Raw genomic sequence first — 17,551 nt, 5'->3', positions numbered from 1 at the left:
GGGAGAACAGCTATAATGGTCCAGGTAAGAGATAAAGGCCTGGATTGTAGCACTGGAAATGAAAGGAATGGCTAGATTCCAAAGACATTTCTTATCAAACAGACGGGATTTGGTAAATGAGCGAAGGGAGAGGAGAGGGTAAAAAGTGATCACACTTTCTAACTCAGGAGATAGTATGGATGTTAAACAATGAACTGATATCAAACAGGTATACCATCAAAGGGGCAGTCTTCTTGGGGAAATGATACTGTTTGGGGCATATATTATCATTGTTGGTGTCAGTCTGTACCCATGCATTGCTCCTTGGCATGAAGTGTCCATTGCATCTTTACATTTTCAGTAGCTAACACACTGTCGACTTTTAATAATTGTTTGTTGACCGAACCAAATCTAAACCAATGCATATTTTTAATAAAATGCTGCATATGTACAATTTCACAAAATTTACCTCTCATTCCCATACAGTTAATTCCTTAATCGAAGTTTTAGACTCTGATGATTTTGAAGGGGATCAGAATATGTCACCCCAAAATATACCCCTTTGCCTAAGGATTATTTTGAGCTGAAGGCAAGTGAGCAGAAACCAACACAAGCACAAGAAAAAGTGTCTGCCTCCCCCTTTCTACCTGAAAGCAGAGCATAAAATGCCTTTTGTGACAGTGTCTCCCCCTTACTTCTCCCTTACCAGGAAGTGAAGGACGAATCTCATCTATCTAAATAGAACCTTACTAAATAACCCTTATCTTCGGTTAGTTTCCGCTAGTAGATTTACCATCTCCTAAAAATCTAAACCCCTTTTTGTCTTGTCACTTTTCCATAAAATTATTGTTCTTCGTTAAAATGATAATATAAGCCTCCATATGCATACGTATATGTCTCTTAATCTGTCTTTTGTCAGGTTATTTTGTAGATCCTAGCCGTAGAACCTAAGAGGTTTTACAATCTACTCTCAAAAATTCTAAGCAGAAGTTAAATGCTGTAACATCAATACTGACGTTCCAATAATCAAGCAAACCAAACGTGGATAGACTTATCCAAGAAAAAACATTAATTTTTAGGTAAACAGCATACTTATTAGGACATCTAGTGTCAAGACATGTTACATGTCTCTAGCATAATGGAGTAAACTAAAGATGCCCCTTTTCCTTTTTTCCTTATGTGTACTGAGTTACTTTTGGAAATCAATAGAAATAGAGAGTGAAATAGCCAGAATTTTAGGCTTGGTATAACCAATGAGTAGGTAGGTGAGTGATCTTGGGTGTGTCGCTCTGTATGTCCAACTGTACAAGAGATACTTTTATGTATTCTACTTTACATTGATGCTAAGAAGGCAAGAATAAGAACATAATTCAAAAGAGTTTATCACAAGAAAAAAGAAAAAAAGAAGGAGTTCCCTTTGTGGCTCAGTGGTTAACTAACCCGACTAGCATCCACGAGGACTCCAGTTCGATCCCTGGCCTCATTCAGTGGGTTAAGGATCCAGCATTGTCGTGAGCTGTGGTGTAGGTTGCAGAAGCGGCTTGGATCCCGCGTTGCTGTGGCTCTGGTGTAGGTCGACAGCTACAGCTCCGATTCAACCCCCAGCCTGGGAATCTCCATATGCTGCGAGTGCGGCCCTAAAAAGACAAAAAAAAAAAAAAAAAAAGGGCACATATAAGGAAAATAAACTCCAGTGTGCTTATTGTGCTTCACTGCAGCAAGTAGTAGGTTCAAAGATAATATCAGATACCAAACTCCAAAGGCTTATGAAATAGAGGCCTCTTTCAACTGCCCGCATACAGAAAAACAGACATGAAAGAAGAAACCCCAATCTTTTCCTGAAAACGACAGGTACAAATGATACTCAACTACTCCAGAATAAAAGCTCAGTACCCCGGGGGTGGTGGGGTTGGGAGGCAGTACTTTTTGAGTCAAAGAACTACTATGCTCCTCATTTAAAAGGCCATCTATTCAAACAAGATTGGGAGTTACTTGGGTTTTTTTGTGAAGTCAAGGTGGGGGTGGGAATGGAAGTAATTAATAATCTGTAAGTAGGATTATTAAAATAAGCATAATACAAGATGGTACAAATAGTCCCTGTTTTTGGGAGTTCCCGTCGTGGCGCAGTGGTTAACGAATCTGACTAGGAACCATGAGGTTTCGGGTTCGGTCCCTGCCCTTGCTCAGTGGGTTAACGATCCGGCGCTGCCGTGAGCTGTGGTGTAGGCCGCAGATGCGGCCCGGATCTTGCGTTGCTGTGGCTCTGGCGTAGGCCGGCGGCTACAGCTCCGATTCGACCCCTAGAGCCTGGGAACCTCCATATGCCGCTGGAGCGGCCCAAGAAATGGCAAAAAGACAAAAAAAAATAAAAAAAAAAAATAAAAAAATAAATTAAAAAAAATAGTCCCTGTTTTTAATAGTAATTAATGCCTGGAAATTCTACGGTGAATTAAACTGATAAAAGCAACCCCTCTTCCCCCAAAGCAAAGTGGTTAAAATTTTTACCACTACACTGATCAGTGAAGGATTTATGGAAGAAGTAGGCCTTGAAGAATGGGCAAAGTTTCGAGTTGAAAAAAGGGAGATTGCAGGCATCCAGCTAAGGGCAATAGTGAATAAAAGGCACAGAAGCAGGAATTCAACACTGCTTCAGGCCTACCACAGTCAGGCATGGAGTCAGGTTCCAAGAATAAGATCTGTAAAGTACAGTTATTTGCCTTAAATCAGCCTTGAGCCCAGCCAGCGAGACAAACTGCCAAGGAAGACGTGGTAAGTAATTATCAATGTCAAAGTGCATATGACGTACTGTCAGGATACAAGTGAGGAATAATTTTGTCTGCCCAATTCATGGAAAATAGTAAGATATTTGAGCTAAATCTTGAAGGATGAGTAGGGCTTTGCTCTGTGAGAAAAGGGGACAGGGAAGGCATTTCTGGCAAAGCAAACAACATGAATAAAGACATGAAGGTGAAAGAGTATTTAGGGTACAGATCTATATCTGGCATGGCCAGTAGGATGCAAAGGTATTACGGAATTAGAACTGAGTTAAAAAAGGTAAGATGAGGTAATATCAGGAAGGACCTTATTCTGTAGGTGACAAGGAGCCATTTTAAATCACAAAATGACATAGTCAGATCTGTATTTTGAGGGGGAAAAAAAGCTGCTGGCAGTAGAGATCAGAGACAGAAAACTAGGAGGCTGCAGCAAGCATTTAGGGGTCAAGGGCCAGGATGATGTGAGTGATGACAGGACAGATTCCACAGGCATTTGTAGAAGGAGGCAGAGAGAATCGAACTTTTAACTAATTTGATATGTGGGCAAGGAAGAAGACATAATAGTATTTCTGGTTGAGTTGAAAAGGTAACTTGTGGATATTGATGCCATTAAAGAAGGTTCAAAAGAGGAGAAGCAGAGTTGTGGGGAGATGATAATAAACATATTTCCACGAATGACCATTAACGTCTAACCAGCTGCTCAGGTCGGATACCTGAGAAGCATCCTAGGCTACTCACTTACAACAGGCACTCAAAAAACATTTGTTGAGGGAGTTTAGTTTCAGACCTATTAATTGATGTGCTTGAAGACCATGCAGGTGTAAAGAGTCTATATATATTGGACTAAAGCATTTATTAAACCAAGAAGATGGAAAAATTAAAATATTTCAGTATCTTTTTTCTTTCCTTAATTACCTCTTATTCAGGTATCTGCTACTATTATTATTTAAATATCTAACATGAATTTGAGGGGAGGTAATTTTTTAAGTTTATGTTAGTATGGTAACTTGACTAATATTAATTACTATCTGACAACCTTTATTTATTTATTTGTTTTGGCTGCCCCCTCAGCATGTGGAAGTTCCCGGGCCAGGGATCAAACCTGCGCCATAGCATTGACCCAAGCCACAACAGTGACAATGCTGGGTCCTTAACCTGCTGTGCCACAAGGGAACTCCTGATAACCTTTAAACATCACAATTTTTCATTTACCAATTCTAACAAAAAAAACTCTTATTTCTAATGCACCTCAATTTTAAATGCTTTCATGTACCTATAACGCCTGATAAATAATAGGTACCTTATGGTAAACAAATCATAGCATGTAACAATAGTAACCATAAAATAATGAACATACCCCTGTATCTGTATCAGATTTTGATGAATTTAGACTTTCCTGAGAAGGTGATGGGGACACACGTCCTAAAACAACACAATAATTGTAAAAAGGCATGTATTTACACAAATGTGTACACACACACACACAAACACATACACAAAACATCAATCAAAAATAATAATATAGTAACACCTAATTAAAAGTCATAGAATATATCATTCTGGAAAAATACACTTTTCCAAACAAGCGAAGCAATAACTCTTAGGCACCAAAATATATCATGTTAATATAAAATCTTTATAAAGTGGCTTACCATTTCCCCAATTTAATACTGTTAAATCCTCATTCATTGAGAAGACATTTCTGTCAATCATAAATTTTAGCAAGATGAACAATAAAAGGGCAGAAAGGGTCTGGGCTAGGGTAAGTCTCAATGGCCACTGAAAATAGTCTTATTCCACTTCAGGCAGGGCAGTAAAAGAAATGTACAATCAGCAGAGTTTTATTTTTATCATCTCGTTATCATCTTTTTTTTTTTGTTTTGACCATGTCTACGGCAACATGTGGAAGTTCCTGGGCCAGGGATCAAACCCAAGCTACAGCAGTGACAACACTAGATCCTTAACCTGCTGAGCCACCAGGAAACTCCCATTATCATCTTGAATTATGTATTATATTACAAACAACTCCACAGAGCTATTTAAGTATATGGGCCTCGCTGGGCAGTTTAGTGGCTCTCCCTAGACGGCTATGTTTCTCAAACTGCTGCTTCAACTATACTTTATACTTTCATCCACATTCACTTCTATTCTCCTTTCTCCCATCCCTTAACTTCTTATGTCCGGCCTTGGATGATTGGGTGAGGAGGGATCTGTGCGGAAAATGTATTGCAGTTAAATAATGACAGTAATTACAAGAAAAGAATCCACAAACTTAAAGCTCTTATTTACATCAATTCTACAGACTTTGATGATAACATGATACAGAAATATTTTACATAGTTGTAATCATTGTGTACACGCATTATGTTCTGTTTTCTCTTTTCCATTTAACCTAGTTTCATATACCCTTTAACACACTGACAAATCAAATTTACTTTCTTCTTCTTTTCTCTTTTTCTTTTTAGGGCAACACCTGTGGCATGTGGAAGTTCCCGGGGTAGGGCTTGAATAGGAGCTGCAGCTGCCGGCCTACACCACGGCTTGTAGCAAAGCTGGATCCTTAACCCACTGAGCTAGGCCAGGGATCGAACCCACATCCTCACGGACACTATGTCGGGTTCTTAATGCTCAGAGCTACAACGTGAACTCCATGTTTACTTTCCATGGCTATGTTTCCTTAATCATTCTTTACTTATTAGATGTATACATTATTCTCATTCTTTTTCTAGATTAATCAGATATTTCATTTTAACCTAGGAGAGAAGTGAACGTTGCCAGGGGAAACCAAATAACTCTGTCTGCAGCAGTTAATTAATTATTATCATTATTGTCTTTTTAGGGCTGCACTCATGGCATATGGAGGTTCCCAGGCTAGGGGTCAAATTGGAGCTGTAGCTGCCAGCCTACACCACAGCCACAGCCAACACGGGACCTGAGCCATGTCTGCGACCTACACCACAACTCATGGCAATACCAGATCCTTAACCCACTGATTGAGGCCAGGGGTTGACCCCATGTCCTCATGGATACTAGTCGGGTTTGTTAACCACTGAGCCACGATGGGAACTCCAGCAGTTGATTAATTTAACACCGCACTACACCTGAAAAGAGATAAAAGTCAAAAATTTTGTGGTGGCTTTTTTCACTAAGTTTAGATGCTTTTTGCTGTTGACTTTGGTTTTATTCTAGGTTTGTGGCTTTTATGGAAAGTAGTGGTTGCTGCAAATGATTGCGAAATAAGAAGACATTATTACACCTAAAATATAAAAATGTTGGATGTCTCTACATTTTTTAAAGCCCACCAATAAATGAGTAATACCTTCGGTATTGTATTTCATTCGCATATTGTTGAAGTAGTCGAAAGCATTTTTTAAAGCCCATATTCTTACTACATTGTCTTGTCCAGCTGAGGCAAGTAATCTGCCACAGTGAGAAAATTTCATGGTCCAAACAGCTCCCTATGGAAACAAAGGAAGGTTCAAAGTCATTACTTTAAAAGTTAAGACATTATTTTTAAGCCAAAGAAAAAAATTATGCCAAATTATACCTAATAAGATAATGCTCACATCACTAACACCACTTAAGACCAATAGTCCAATGGAGCTATGATATGACAAATAGGGATTTTTAGAAGAGAAGGAAAAGACAGGTGCAGTTTGCCATAATCTAAACTAACAGCTTCAAGATCCCAAATCTTGTCCACATGTTAATGGAAATGGGAGCCCTGAAGTGGCCAGAGATCGTCACTGCAAAAGCACAAATCCTAGTTTGAAATCTCAGTCTTCTAGTTGAACATGAGGGTGGGTGGATAGGAGGGAGCACAGCCCTCAGAAAAGAAATAACAACTCCTGACCAGGGCTGAGGAAGAATAAGGTCCACCTTAGCAGTGACCCACATGGCACTGGGCATTCAGAAGTGCTGGAGTGATGTGGTTTCATTCTGTTTTCCTCCCTAGAAATAAAGTTTTGCAGCATTATGACTAAACTTCCCAGATATATACTGAAAAGAGTGGAAAAGTATGTGTACGTTGGAGTTGGAAGGGGTAAAAGAATGTGAATCCTTGAATTGGAAAGGCCAAATCCTATTATAATACACATCTATGCAGATCAAAAAGATTATGTAAATTAGAGGCAATAGCTTATTTTCTAGAATAACACTCATTTCCGCAAAATTCAAGCACGTTAAGAAATCTGTCATTCGAAGTCTACTATAATGAGATTTTACTTAAAACTGGAAATAATGAAAGAGAATCTATAGTACAAGGAAATTCATCAGATTCCTTAAGGAAGTTACTATAACCAACTCAAACATTTAATGCATGTATTATAAGCAGCAAAATTTAAATTTGAATCTGACTGCCATCTGATTATGTGTGAGTCAACTTTCAGATTAAATCTAAATAGACAAGTAAACCCCTGATCAAGGACCTATAGCATCACTTATCCAGTTCTGAGTTTATTACTGCCTTCCCTGTGTTCCTGGCATTTTCGGGGGTAACTGCAATGTAATTTGTGAACTTTATATGTACTTTGGTACATTTTAACTCTGATAGACAACTTGTACCTCTACCTCTCTCCTTGTTCTAGCTGTTACTATACAAAATATATTGAGCTTCCGAAATATTTGTATAAATTATTTAAAACATCAGGGAACATTTTAAACATTTTTCTTTTTTTTTTTTGTCTTTTTGCCACTTCTTGGGCCGCTCCTGCGGCATATGGAGGTTCCCAGGCTAGGGGTTGAATCGGAGCTGTAGCTGCCAGCCTATGCCAGAGCCACAGCAACGCGGGATCCGAGCCGCGTCTGCAACCTACACCACAGCTCTCGGCAACGCCAGATCCTTAACCCACTGAGTGAGGCCAGGAATCAAACCTGGAACCTCATGGTTCCTAGTCGGATTCATTAACCACTGCACCACGATGGGAACTCCCTAAACATTTTTCAAAGTGACAGATCATCTATAGGGTTTACTTATTCAAAAATTCACTTCTTAAACAATTCAGAGACAGACTTTACATTACCTATTCATTAAATCATATTAATATCAATTCATTCTTCTTGGGTCAGGCTAGCAGAATTCCGTACATAAGAAGACATCAGCTTTACAGAAGCCAAAGTATTTATCTCAATGAAGATAGAATCAATCCTGAAAATAAAAAGGTTTCTTACCATATGTTCACCACTAAGATCTTGTACCACTTTGATCTGATCAAAATCATATGGTCCTTTGAAGCCATGTGCTGCTTTGAATTTAACTGGTCTTGTGTATGGCATTCCTTCATCATCACTTGAAGAAGGATCATCTTGATCAGTATGAAACACTGAATAGAAAAGCAAAAGACATCATCACCAGCTAATGTAGATATTGCTACTATCATATTTTCATATCTACCATAAGAAAATTCACCAAATGGAAAAGCAAAATCTATTACTAAATAGCATACTGGTTAACAGCATGGAGTCCGGTACCAGACTGCCTGGGTCCAAATCCAGCACTGTCACTTATTAACTGTGTACCTGTGGGCAAGGTACTTGAACTTTCTGGGCCTTACTTTTCTCATCTATAAAATAGAGGTAATAATGGTACTTACCTCATAGCGTTTTTAAGAGGATTAAATGAGTTAACAGAGGTGAAAGTCTTAGAACAGTGTCTGGCACAGAAATTAAATATAAGTATTTAAATAAATAAAACAAATTGGAAGTTCCCATTGTGGCTCAGCGATAGTATCTGTGAGGATGTAAGTTCGATCCTTGGCCTCGCTCAGTGGGTTGAGAATCTGGCATTGCCGTGAACTGCAACGTAGGTCACAGACCTGGCTCGGATCTGGTGTTGCTGTGGCTGTGGTGTAGGCTGGCAGCTGTAGCTCCAACTCAACCCCTAGCCAGGGAACTTCCATATGCTGTGGGTGCGACTCTAAAAAAGCCAAAAAAAAACACAAACAAACAAAAAAACCCCCCTAAACCCTCAAAAACCAAACAAACCCCCTCCCCCCCCCACAAATGAGTACAATTACTACAAAGGTAAAGGAAGTTAAGGTCTGTGGAAATTTAGAAAATCTACCTAAATTTGACAATATTTATAAAAACTAAACAACCTTACAAAACTAATTTACAACTGACTATTGAATACTCAACTCTTCCAGGTTTCCACAGTCACAAAATATGTACAAATTCATGTTTAAGATGCATAAATTCATTTTTCCTATTCATAAAATTGATAGTGAGAGTAACACGATTTACTGAAATGCTAAGATATTAGCTATAAAAGTTTATTACTTTCAATAAAATAGAATGCTTCATATAAACTATAGGCTAAATTTAAATTATCGCAAATCAATTAAATATTCAGTTGAAATGTTCTATTTCACTTACCTTCGTCTCTAACACTTTTAACTTTATTTACAGCACGTTCACCATATTCCTCAGCAAGGTGCTTTGCTCTCTTTACTGATTTCCCTAGGAACTTCTTTAGTTGAGTCCTTATCAAAAATATAAAAAAAAAAACCTTCGAAATTACTTCTTATTAATTCGACTAACTGTGAAAGTTCAACAATTCACAGATAATCTCATGAACTGTGACTGGTAAGTATATTATTTTGAAATAACTCCTTTTTTATATAAATAGCAGGTATCTGAGTTTCCAAATCTCTTGATGGAATAAATATATTCAAGTCCTACAAAGGAAATACAGGCAATTCCCCCCCCCCCCAATGTACAATATCATGTCCCCTAGAGCATTCATTGTCAATGGTGAATAATAATCACTTGGAAATGGAGACGGAGGGGGTGCTTAAAGTGCAGGTCATCTGATTTAGAGGATCTAGGGTGAGGCCATGAATCTACAGTGAGAATTGTTTTGTTTCGACTGCTTTAGGGAGTCATCCTTAAAAACACATTTTACCAATAAAAAGAAAATGTAAAGAGGTATTTACTTACAAACCAAAATGCTTTGGTAGCCTAAGATGCCCCTTGTCCCTTCTCTTTCCATTTAGGTATTTGCATGCAAGAGTTAGGTTGAGCTTTCCCAGTAGGTATTTCCAAACACAATGTAATGCAAAATATGCATCTTAAACTTCCATAAATAGGACTTACTTATTGCTTTTTCCAATTATGTAATGTCTCGAATTTCACATATTAAAATTATAAAAAACAAAGCACCATATATGATATTTAAAACCAAAACAGAATGTATAAACCAGGGGTAAATTTTCACCAATTCATGAGATCATGATATTAAGGACTGTATTTGAAAAAGTTGCCAAGCATATATACAAAGGTGTTCACTGTAGCATTGTTTGGAATTGGTAAAAAGCAGAAATAAACCATTGACAAAGGAATGGATAAATAAGTTATGGTTTATCCTTACAATGGGATGCCATAAAATAAATGGGACAAATCTCAGTTCTTTAATGTACCAAGCTCTTAGTCACCTCAGGGACTTTGGACACCTGCTTATTTCTGCCTGGAACACTCTTCCCCTGGCTAATTTCTACCCTTTTAGGTCTCAAACCAAACAGCTCTTTTAAAAAGGCCCTCCTTGACTATTTACAACAAATTTTCCTGTTATACACTCCCATAGCACCCCATACATTCTTTTCTAGTAATTACTATAAACACAGATTTATCTGTGCAATTATATGTTTAGTGTCTGTATCTCTTATTTAACTGGAAGGTAGAGACTATTTAACTATGAGGGTAGAGACTATGATTTCTTTTTTTTTTTTTTAATTTTATTTTATTTGTCCTTTTAGGGCCACACCTGCGGCACATGGAGGTTCCCAGGCTAGGGGTCTAATCAGAGCTGTTGCTGCTGGCCTACACCACAGCCACAGCAACACGGGATCCAAGCCGCATCTGTGACCTACATGACAGCTCACGACAACACTGGATCCTTAACCCACTGAGCTAAGCCAGGGATCGAACCTGCAACCTCATGGTTCCTAGTCAGATTCATTTCCGCTGCGCCACAAGAGGAAATCCATGATTTCTTTCTAATTACTGAACCTGCAGCACCAAATGCTCATGTCTATCTGACAGAAAGACTATAATATACTTCTCTTGGCACTGATATGAAGAGATATCTATTACATACTAGGTTTTTTTTTAAAAAGTTGACCAACTATAGACACAGTACAGCCTCACTTTTGTGAGAAAAAAATTCTATGGCAAATTAATGATTATTTTGGGGGGGTGAGAGCATGAAAGACTTCCATTTTCTTTTTTACCCATTTCTGTATTACTTTTGATAATCAGAAAACACAGATGATATGCCTTTGAGATATAGTTGATTTATAATATTATATTAGTTTCAGGTGTTCAACATACTAATTCAAGCTTTTTACAGATTGTACTTCATTTAAAGTTATTATAAAATAGTGGCTATAAGTCCCCATGCTGTACAATATATTCTTATAGCTTCATTATTTTATACATAGTAGTTTGTACCTCCTAATCCCCTATCCTTATCTTGTCCCTTCCCAATTCCCTCTCCCCACTGGTAACCACTAGTTTGTTCTCTGTATCTGTGATACAGATATAGAGATTAAAAACAGAAAAACCATTTAAAAAAGTCACAGTAAGTCTCTGCTACCTATAACCAAAGTAATATTTTCTGGTTAACTATAGTTTTAGTACTACTTTAAGCAAGAAAACAGATATTTTTAATCTTTTTAGATGAGAACATGTCTAAAATACATGCTTTTGTGCCTTCTTCAATGGCACTTAATGCTCAATAAGTTTCTTTGTTTAATAAATAGAGTCAGTTACTATCTTTATTGTTAACACATTCAAAGCCTCTCATATGGATTGCAAGCAGACCATAATACTGGTTCTCCTCTCAGCCTTCAAAGCAACAGGGTAGGGCTCAGGGAAGTTAGAACCCTGGGCAGACTCTTTTGGCCATGAGCTGCCTCATCAGTTTACCCCACAGTGCAGTGCAAATAATACTACGTTCTATATATCACAACATGAGAAGTTGTAAGCACTGCCCTGTGGAATGGCTATGCAATGTGAGTCCTTTTTATCATTTTCCTGATTCCTCTCTTGCAATCAGATTGTTATCTGACATTCTTATGTGCTGACTTATATGCTGTGACAGTTTGCTGCTTCTATTTTACTCTGAGATCAGCTACCAGATGACCAGATTTTTTAAAAATTATGTAAGAAGTAAGTACAAAGGCTTTGAATAAACCTGAGGAGCTTTCCTTTAAAAAAATAAATAATGATTTTTAGTGCATGGGGCATGTGACATCTTTCCTGGACGGATGTCTACGCTTCTGAATAATTCCTAATTCTCTGGTTCCTGATAGTTGCCAGTGCTAGAGAGCCAAAATGCAGATATTTGAGGTGTTATCATATACCTCCTTTGGGGGTATATATTTTCTAAAAATTTTCTTTTTTCTTTTTTTGTCTTTTTGTCTTTTTAGGGCATATGGAGGTTCCCAAGCTAGGAGTCTAATCGGAGCTGTTGCTGCCGGCCTACACCACAGCCATAGCAACACCAGATCTGAGCCACATCTGTGACCTACACCACAGCTCATGGCAACACCGGGTCCTTAACCCACTGAGCGAGACCAGGGATCAAACCTGTGACCTCATGGTTGCTAGTTGGATTCATTTCCGCTGCACCAAGACGGGAACTCCATCTTTTCTAAAAATTTTCAATTCTTTTTTTTTTTTTTTTTTTCCTTTTAGGGCTGTACTTGTGGCATACATAAGTTCCCCGGCTATGGGCTGAATTGGAGATACAGCTGCCAGCCTACGCCACAGCCACAGCAACACCAGATCTGAGGCGCGTCTGTGACCTACACCACAGCTCATGGCAACGCCAGGTCCTTAACCCACTAAGTAAGGCCAGGGATTGAGCCTGCATCCTCATGAACACTAGTTGTGTTCTCAACCTGCTGAGCCACAATAGGAACTCCTCTTAATGCCTCTTTTGCTACACTTCCCACTAGAAAAAGATCAGATCCTTGAGTGGAGAACTTACTCTGGGCCTTTGGCTGAATTGTTGTCAATTAAGTGACTTGCACATAATCAAGTAAAACCTACATGTCCACCACTGTGCTAGATTTTTACAGAGGAAAAAGAATGGTGTGATCACAATCCTTTTGCAACATATGGTCTAGTTGTTGAACATGTATTTATCTTATTTTTAAAATCAGAAACCAGTTTTAGCATACAATAAACGGCATATGAAAGTTATATAGACTACAGGTGCCAATGAAATTCAGAAAAGAAAGAAAGTTACTATGAACTGGAGCAGTCAGGAAGAATCTCATAGTTGGGTTTAGAAAGGCAAATAGAATTTGGAGAGATGAAGAGAAATGGAAAAAGCAAATTCAAGGACAATCAGGTTCTTCTACCAACACTTATGGTATTATACCAACAGAAAAATAATAAAATGAAAAATTTGTTGATAATTTACTGTATGTCAGATGCTATAAAAATGACCAACACAGCCTCAAGAAACTCATAATCTATTGGTTGAGGGCAGGGAGCGGTAGTGGTGAGTGGGCATATAAACTGGACAGAGCATAGATTTAAAACAGTATGGCAGTTCTCATATTTTTTTAACAAAAGCCTGAAATGAAGAAAAGGGATGTGCTGTAACTCACGTTTTCTGTTTTAACCTTCCACCATCAGTATCTGTTTGCTGAGACTGTAACTTCTCTTCATCATCTGACTGTGCTGCGTCATTACTACAAGAAGAAGTCATTTTAAAAAAAGTCTTAGAAATATTTATGTATACTTACTATATAATTAGCTGATCAAAGTAAGGAAAAATGTTAACATATTTTTATATAAGTTTAATTTAAATGATGACCCTGAGAATTTAAAGACTTGAAAGATCAAAGAAAAGATTCTTTAAGCAAGGTGCAATGTACAAAATGCAAATTGAATGCAATTTAGGAACTTATGAAAAACACAAACAAGGCTTTATGATGGGTAAAATGTACCACACAGAATGACAAATTAACTGATAAATATCTTCCTCCTCATTCATCAGGCACATCATGTGAAAGCTTTGCTTTCACAGAAATTATTTCTTAGTTCTACATACACCTCATAGTAAAGTAAATAATCTCACTCTATATCCACTTTCTGACACTAAAAAGATAATACAATTTCTTTCTTTCTTTCTTTTTGTTTTTTTTTTTAGGGCCACACCTGCAGCATATGGAAATTCCCAGGCCAGGGGTCAAATCAGAGCTGTAGCTGCAGGCCTACACCACAGCCACAACAATGCCAGATCCAAGCCACATCTGTGATCTACACCGCAGCTTGCAGCAATGCCAGATCCTTAACCCACTAAACAAGGCCAGGGATTGAACCCACATCCTTATGGACACTAGCTGGATTCTTAACCCGTTGAGCCACAAGGGGAACTCCTTATAAAATTTCTGATTCTTAAAGCAAGGTTTCAGAGAACCACGTGTTTACCCCACATTGCTTTTTAGCTTCATATGTTTTAATATTGTCTTTAGTATAATATAAATCATTTTAAAAGAAACCAAATACTATAAGAATATCTATCTATCTATCTATACACACACACACACACATTTTCCATGTAATTATACAATATTGAGAGAGAACAAAGTTGAATAAATAAAATGTCTCTCTCACACACATACACAGGATTATTTAGCCGTAAAAGGAAGGAGCATAGATTTAAAGCCATTTGTGACAACATGGATGGACCTTAGGAGCATTAAGCTAAAATGAAATAAATCAGACAGAGAAAGATAAATACTGTATGATACCACTTATATGTGGAATCTTAAGAAAAGGAAAACTCACTTTTAAGAAGAGAGAGAACAAAGTTAATAATATATTAACTAACTCTATTTTAATTCTAAATTTAAAAAAAAGATTGAATGAAGCCAAATTAGGGACTGCCATAGTTCATAAACAGAACCACTATGAACGAAATACTACAAATGATAAGTAATAACGTTAGGCCGTACCTTACATATTCCTTAGTTCTTCTCATGATGTGTAGAGTGAGAGGATTAATACCTGTTGGCAGCTTCTCTTCTGCAAGACTCAAAGGTATTTCTTCTCCAGTGTCCAGGTTTTTAATCATTACACTGGCTAAAATTTCCTGAAGTTAAAAAAAAAAACACCAAGAGGACCTATAATTTATCTTTTTGAGTCCATGAAATGCTCAAAAAGTTAAGCTAAGGATTTCAAGATACATTCAGTACCATGTATAATATTTTAACATTTTTTGTGATATATAATTCACATATCACAAAATACACTCATTTAAAGCATATAATCCAGTAGTTTTGAGTTCATTCAGAGTTGTGCACAACATTTCTATCTCCCTCAAAAGAAAACGTATATCCATCAGCTGCCATGCCTTATTCCCCTCTCTTCCCAGTCCCTGGCAACCACTAATCTACTTTTTTTCTCTATAGATTTGCCTATTCTGGACAGTTAATATAAATTAAGTCATACAGCATGCAGTCTTTTGTGGTTAGCTTCTTTCACTTAGCACGTTTTCAAGGTTCATCCATACTGCAGTTATGTATCAGAATTTCATTCCTTTTAATTGCCAAAAAATAGTCCACGTGGATGGATATTATCACATTATATCATCCATTCATCAGTGTCGGACATTTGCATTATTTCCAGACTTTGGCTAGTATGAACACCTATGTACATTTTTTAAAAAAAATTCTTTGGCACCTTCTACTTTGGAGTTATGGTTTTTTTTTTTTTTTTTTTCTTTTTGGGGCCACACCACGGCATATGGAAGTTCCCAGGCTATGGGTCAAATCAGAGCTGCAGCTGCCGGCCTATGCCACAGCCACAGTAACTCTGGATCCGAGCCATGTCTATGACCTACACCACAGCTCACGGCAAAGCCGGATCCTTAACCCACTGAGTGAGGCCAGGTGTGGAACCTACGTCCACATGGATACTAGTCGGATTCGTTTCCGCTGCATCACAACAGGAACTCCCACTATGTACATTTTTTTATGTAGACGTATGTTTTCATTTTCCTTTGTTGTATAAGTAGGAGTAGTATTGCTGGGTCATGGTAACGCGATGCTTAATATTTTGAGGAGCTACCTGTTTTCCAAGTACAATAATTTTAATAAATGTATTGTTTAAAAGAAACAAAAACTAAGATTTTGCTTCAAAATGTCATTCTGAATAAATCGGCAAATTGATGTATATTAAATTTTAAGGAGCAGAAGCAAGCATTGAGTCTGTATACACTGTACATCATCTAACATGTATAAAAACCTACCTATAATATCAGTCTTTTTTTTCTATAAAATACAGGCCTTACTTTCACTACATTTATTCCATCATAACTGTGTGAAAGGGCAAGATTAAGTAAGAGTTGCAAACTATAGCATATTAAAAAAATAAAAACTGGAGCTCCCATCGTGGCTTAGTGGTAATGAATCTGACTAGTATCCATGAAGACTTGTGTTTGATCCCTGGCCTTGCTCAGTGGGTTAAGGATCTGGCATTGCTGTGAACTGTGGTATAGGTTGCAGACGCAGCAAGCTCAGATTTGAACCCTAGCCTGGGAACTTCCATATGCTGCAGGTGCGGCCCTAAAAAGACAAAATAAACAAACAGACAACTAAGACAATCTTCAATTTTCATTTTTTTCTTTTTCCTTTTTTTTTTTTGTCTTTTTGCTATTTCTTTGGGCCACTCCTGCTGCATATGGAGGTTCCCAGGCTAGGGGTCGAATCGGAACTGTAGCCACCGGCCTACGCCAGAGCCACAGCAACTCGGGATCCGAGACGCATCTGCGACCTACACCACAGCTCACAGCAACTCAGCTCATCCACTCAGCTGGATCCTTAACCCACTGAGCAAGGGCAGGGATCAAACCCTCAACCTCATGGTTCCTAGTCAGATTCGTCAACCACTGCGCCATGACGGGAACTCCTCATTTTTTTCTTATACATTATGATTTTTTTGCCCAACATCAATAAACAATTTTTTAAAACATGGTAAAGTATATATAACATTATCATTTTAACTACTTTTAATTGTATAGTTCAGTGCTATCAAGTACATTTACAGTGCCATGCAACCATCATCATCATTTATCTCTAGAACTTTTTTATCTTCTCCTTATGACCTTTACATTTTTAAGAACAACAACAAAAAATCTAATTATACCTCGTCAGTAAGCTCTCTCCCAGAGTTGGACCTGGGTCTCTGAGGACCCATCACTTCACCTGCTATTGTCTGCCCGTCAGGTGCTTTTCCATTTTCCTGAAATTATAATTTTATAAACAGAAAGGACACAGAGTCAATTTCTATAAATATTCTATTATTCCTTACCGCACATAGTATAATATCCGTAATACAGATAATGGTGCCTACTGAAAATTTAAATGGAACACTCCATTTCAGTCCTTGATTATTCCCAGCATGCTGAAAAACATTAGGTACCAAAAGCATTGCTGCTCATGAAATAACATTTTAGTAGTTTTGAAAGCAAATAAATGTTCCATTTGAACTTGGCCCAAAAGCAGTTTTCTACTAGTAGAATGCCAGCACTAAGACTGTCATTAATCAGGGCTATACACGTGATTATCTTAAGGGCAAGGGTCAGCAAACTTTTTCTGTAGAGCCAGATAATAAATATTTATTTAGGCTTTTTACATCACATACAGTGTCTGTTGTCTATTCTTTAAAAAAACAAAAACAAAAACAAAAAAAAAACAAAAACCACAAATCTTTAAAAATGTAAAGACCATTCTTAGCATGGGGACCCTACAAAAATCAGGCCACTGCTAAGGCTTTGACAAGAC

At 37.7% G+C, this 17,551-nt stretch overlaps 1 protein-coding gene across 1 annotated transcript in view; it reads right to left on the bottom strand.

Annotated features, from left to right (window-relative positions):
* WDR44 (WD repeat domain 44) overlaps positions 1-17,551 on the bottom strand; it is a 71,719-nt gene that overhangs the window by 18,591 nt on the left and 35,577 nt on the right. The window contains exons 6-12 of the mRNA XM_047764470.1: positions 16,914-17,009; positions 14,723-14,859; positions 13,370-13,453; positions 9,126-9,232; positions 7,923-8,074; positions 6,073-6,211; positions 4,111-4,175 (exon numbers count right to left, since the gene is read on the bottom strand). Coding sequence (XP_047620426.1) covers positions 4,111-4,175; positions 6,073-6,211; positions 7,923-8,074; positions 9,126-9,232; positions 13,370-13,453; positions 14,723-14,859; positions 16,914-17,009 — 780 coding nt within the window. The remainder of the gene's footprint in view (positions 1-4,110; positions 4,176-6,072; positions 6,212-7,922; positions 8,075-9,125; positions 9,233-13,369; positions 13,454-14,722; positions 14,860-16,913; positions 17,010-17,551) is intronic.

Source organism: Phacochoerus africanus, chromosome X, assembly GCF_016906955.1.
Source record: "Phacochoerus africanus isolate WHEZ1 chromosome X, ROS_Pafr_v1, whole genome shotgun sequence".
NCBI lineage: Eukaryota > Metazoa > Chordata > Mammalia > Artiodactyla > Suidae > Phacochoerus > Phacochoerus africanus.
This window is presented reverse-complemented; position numbering and strand designations above follow the sequence as displayed.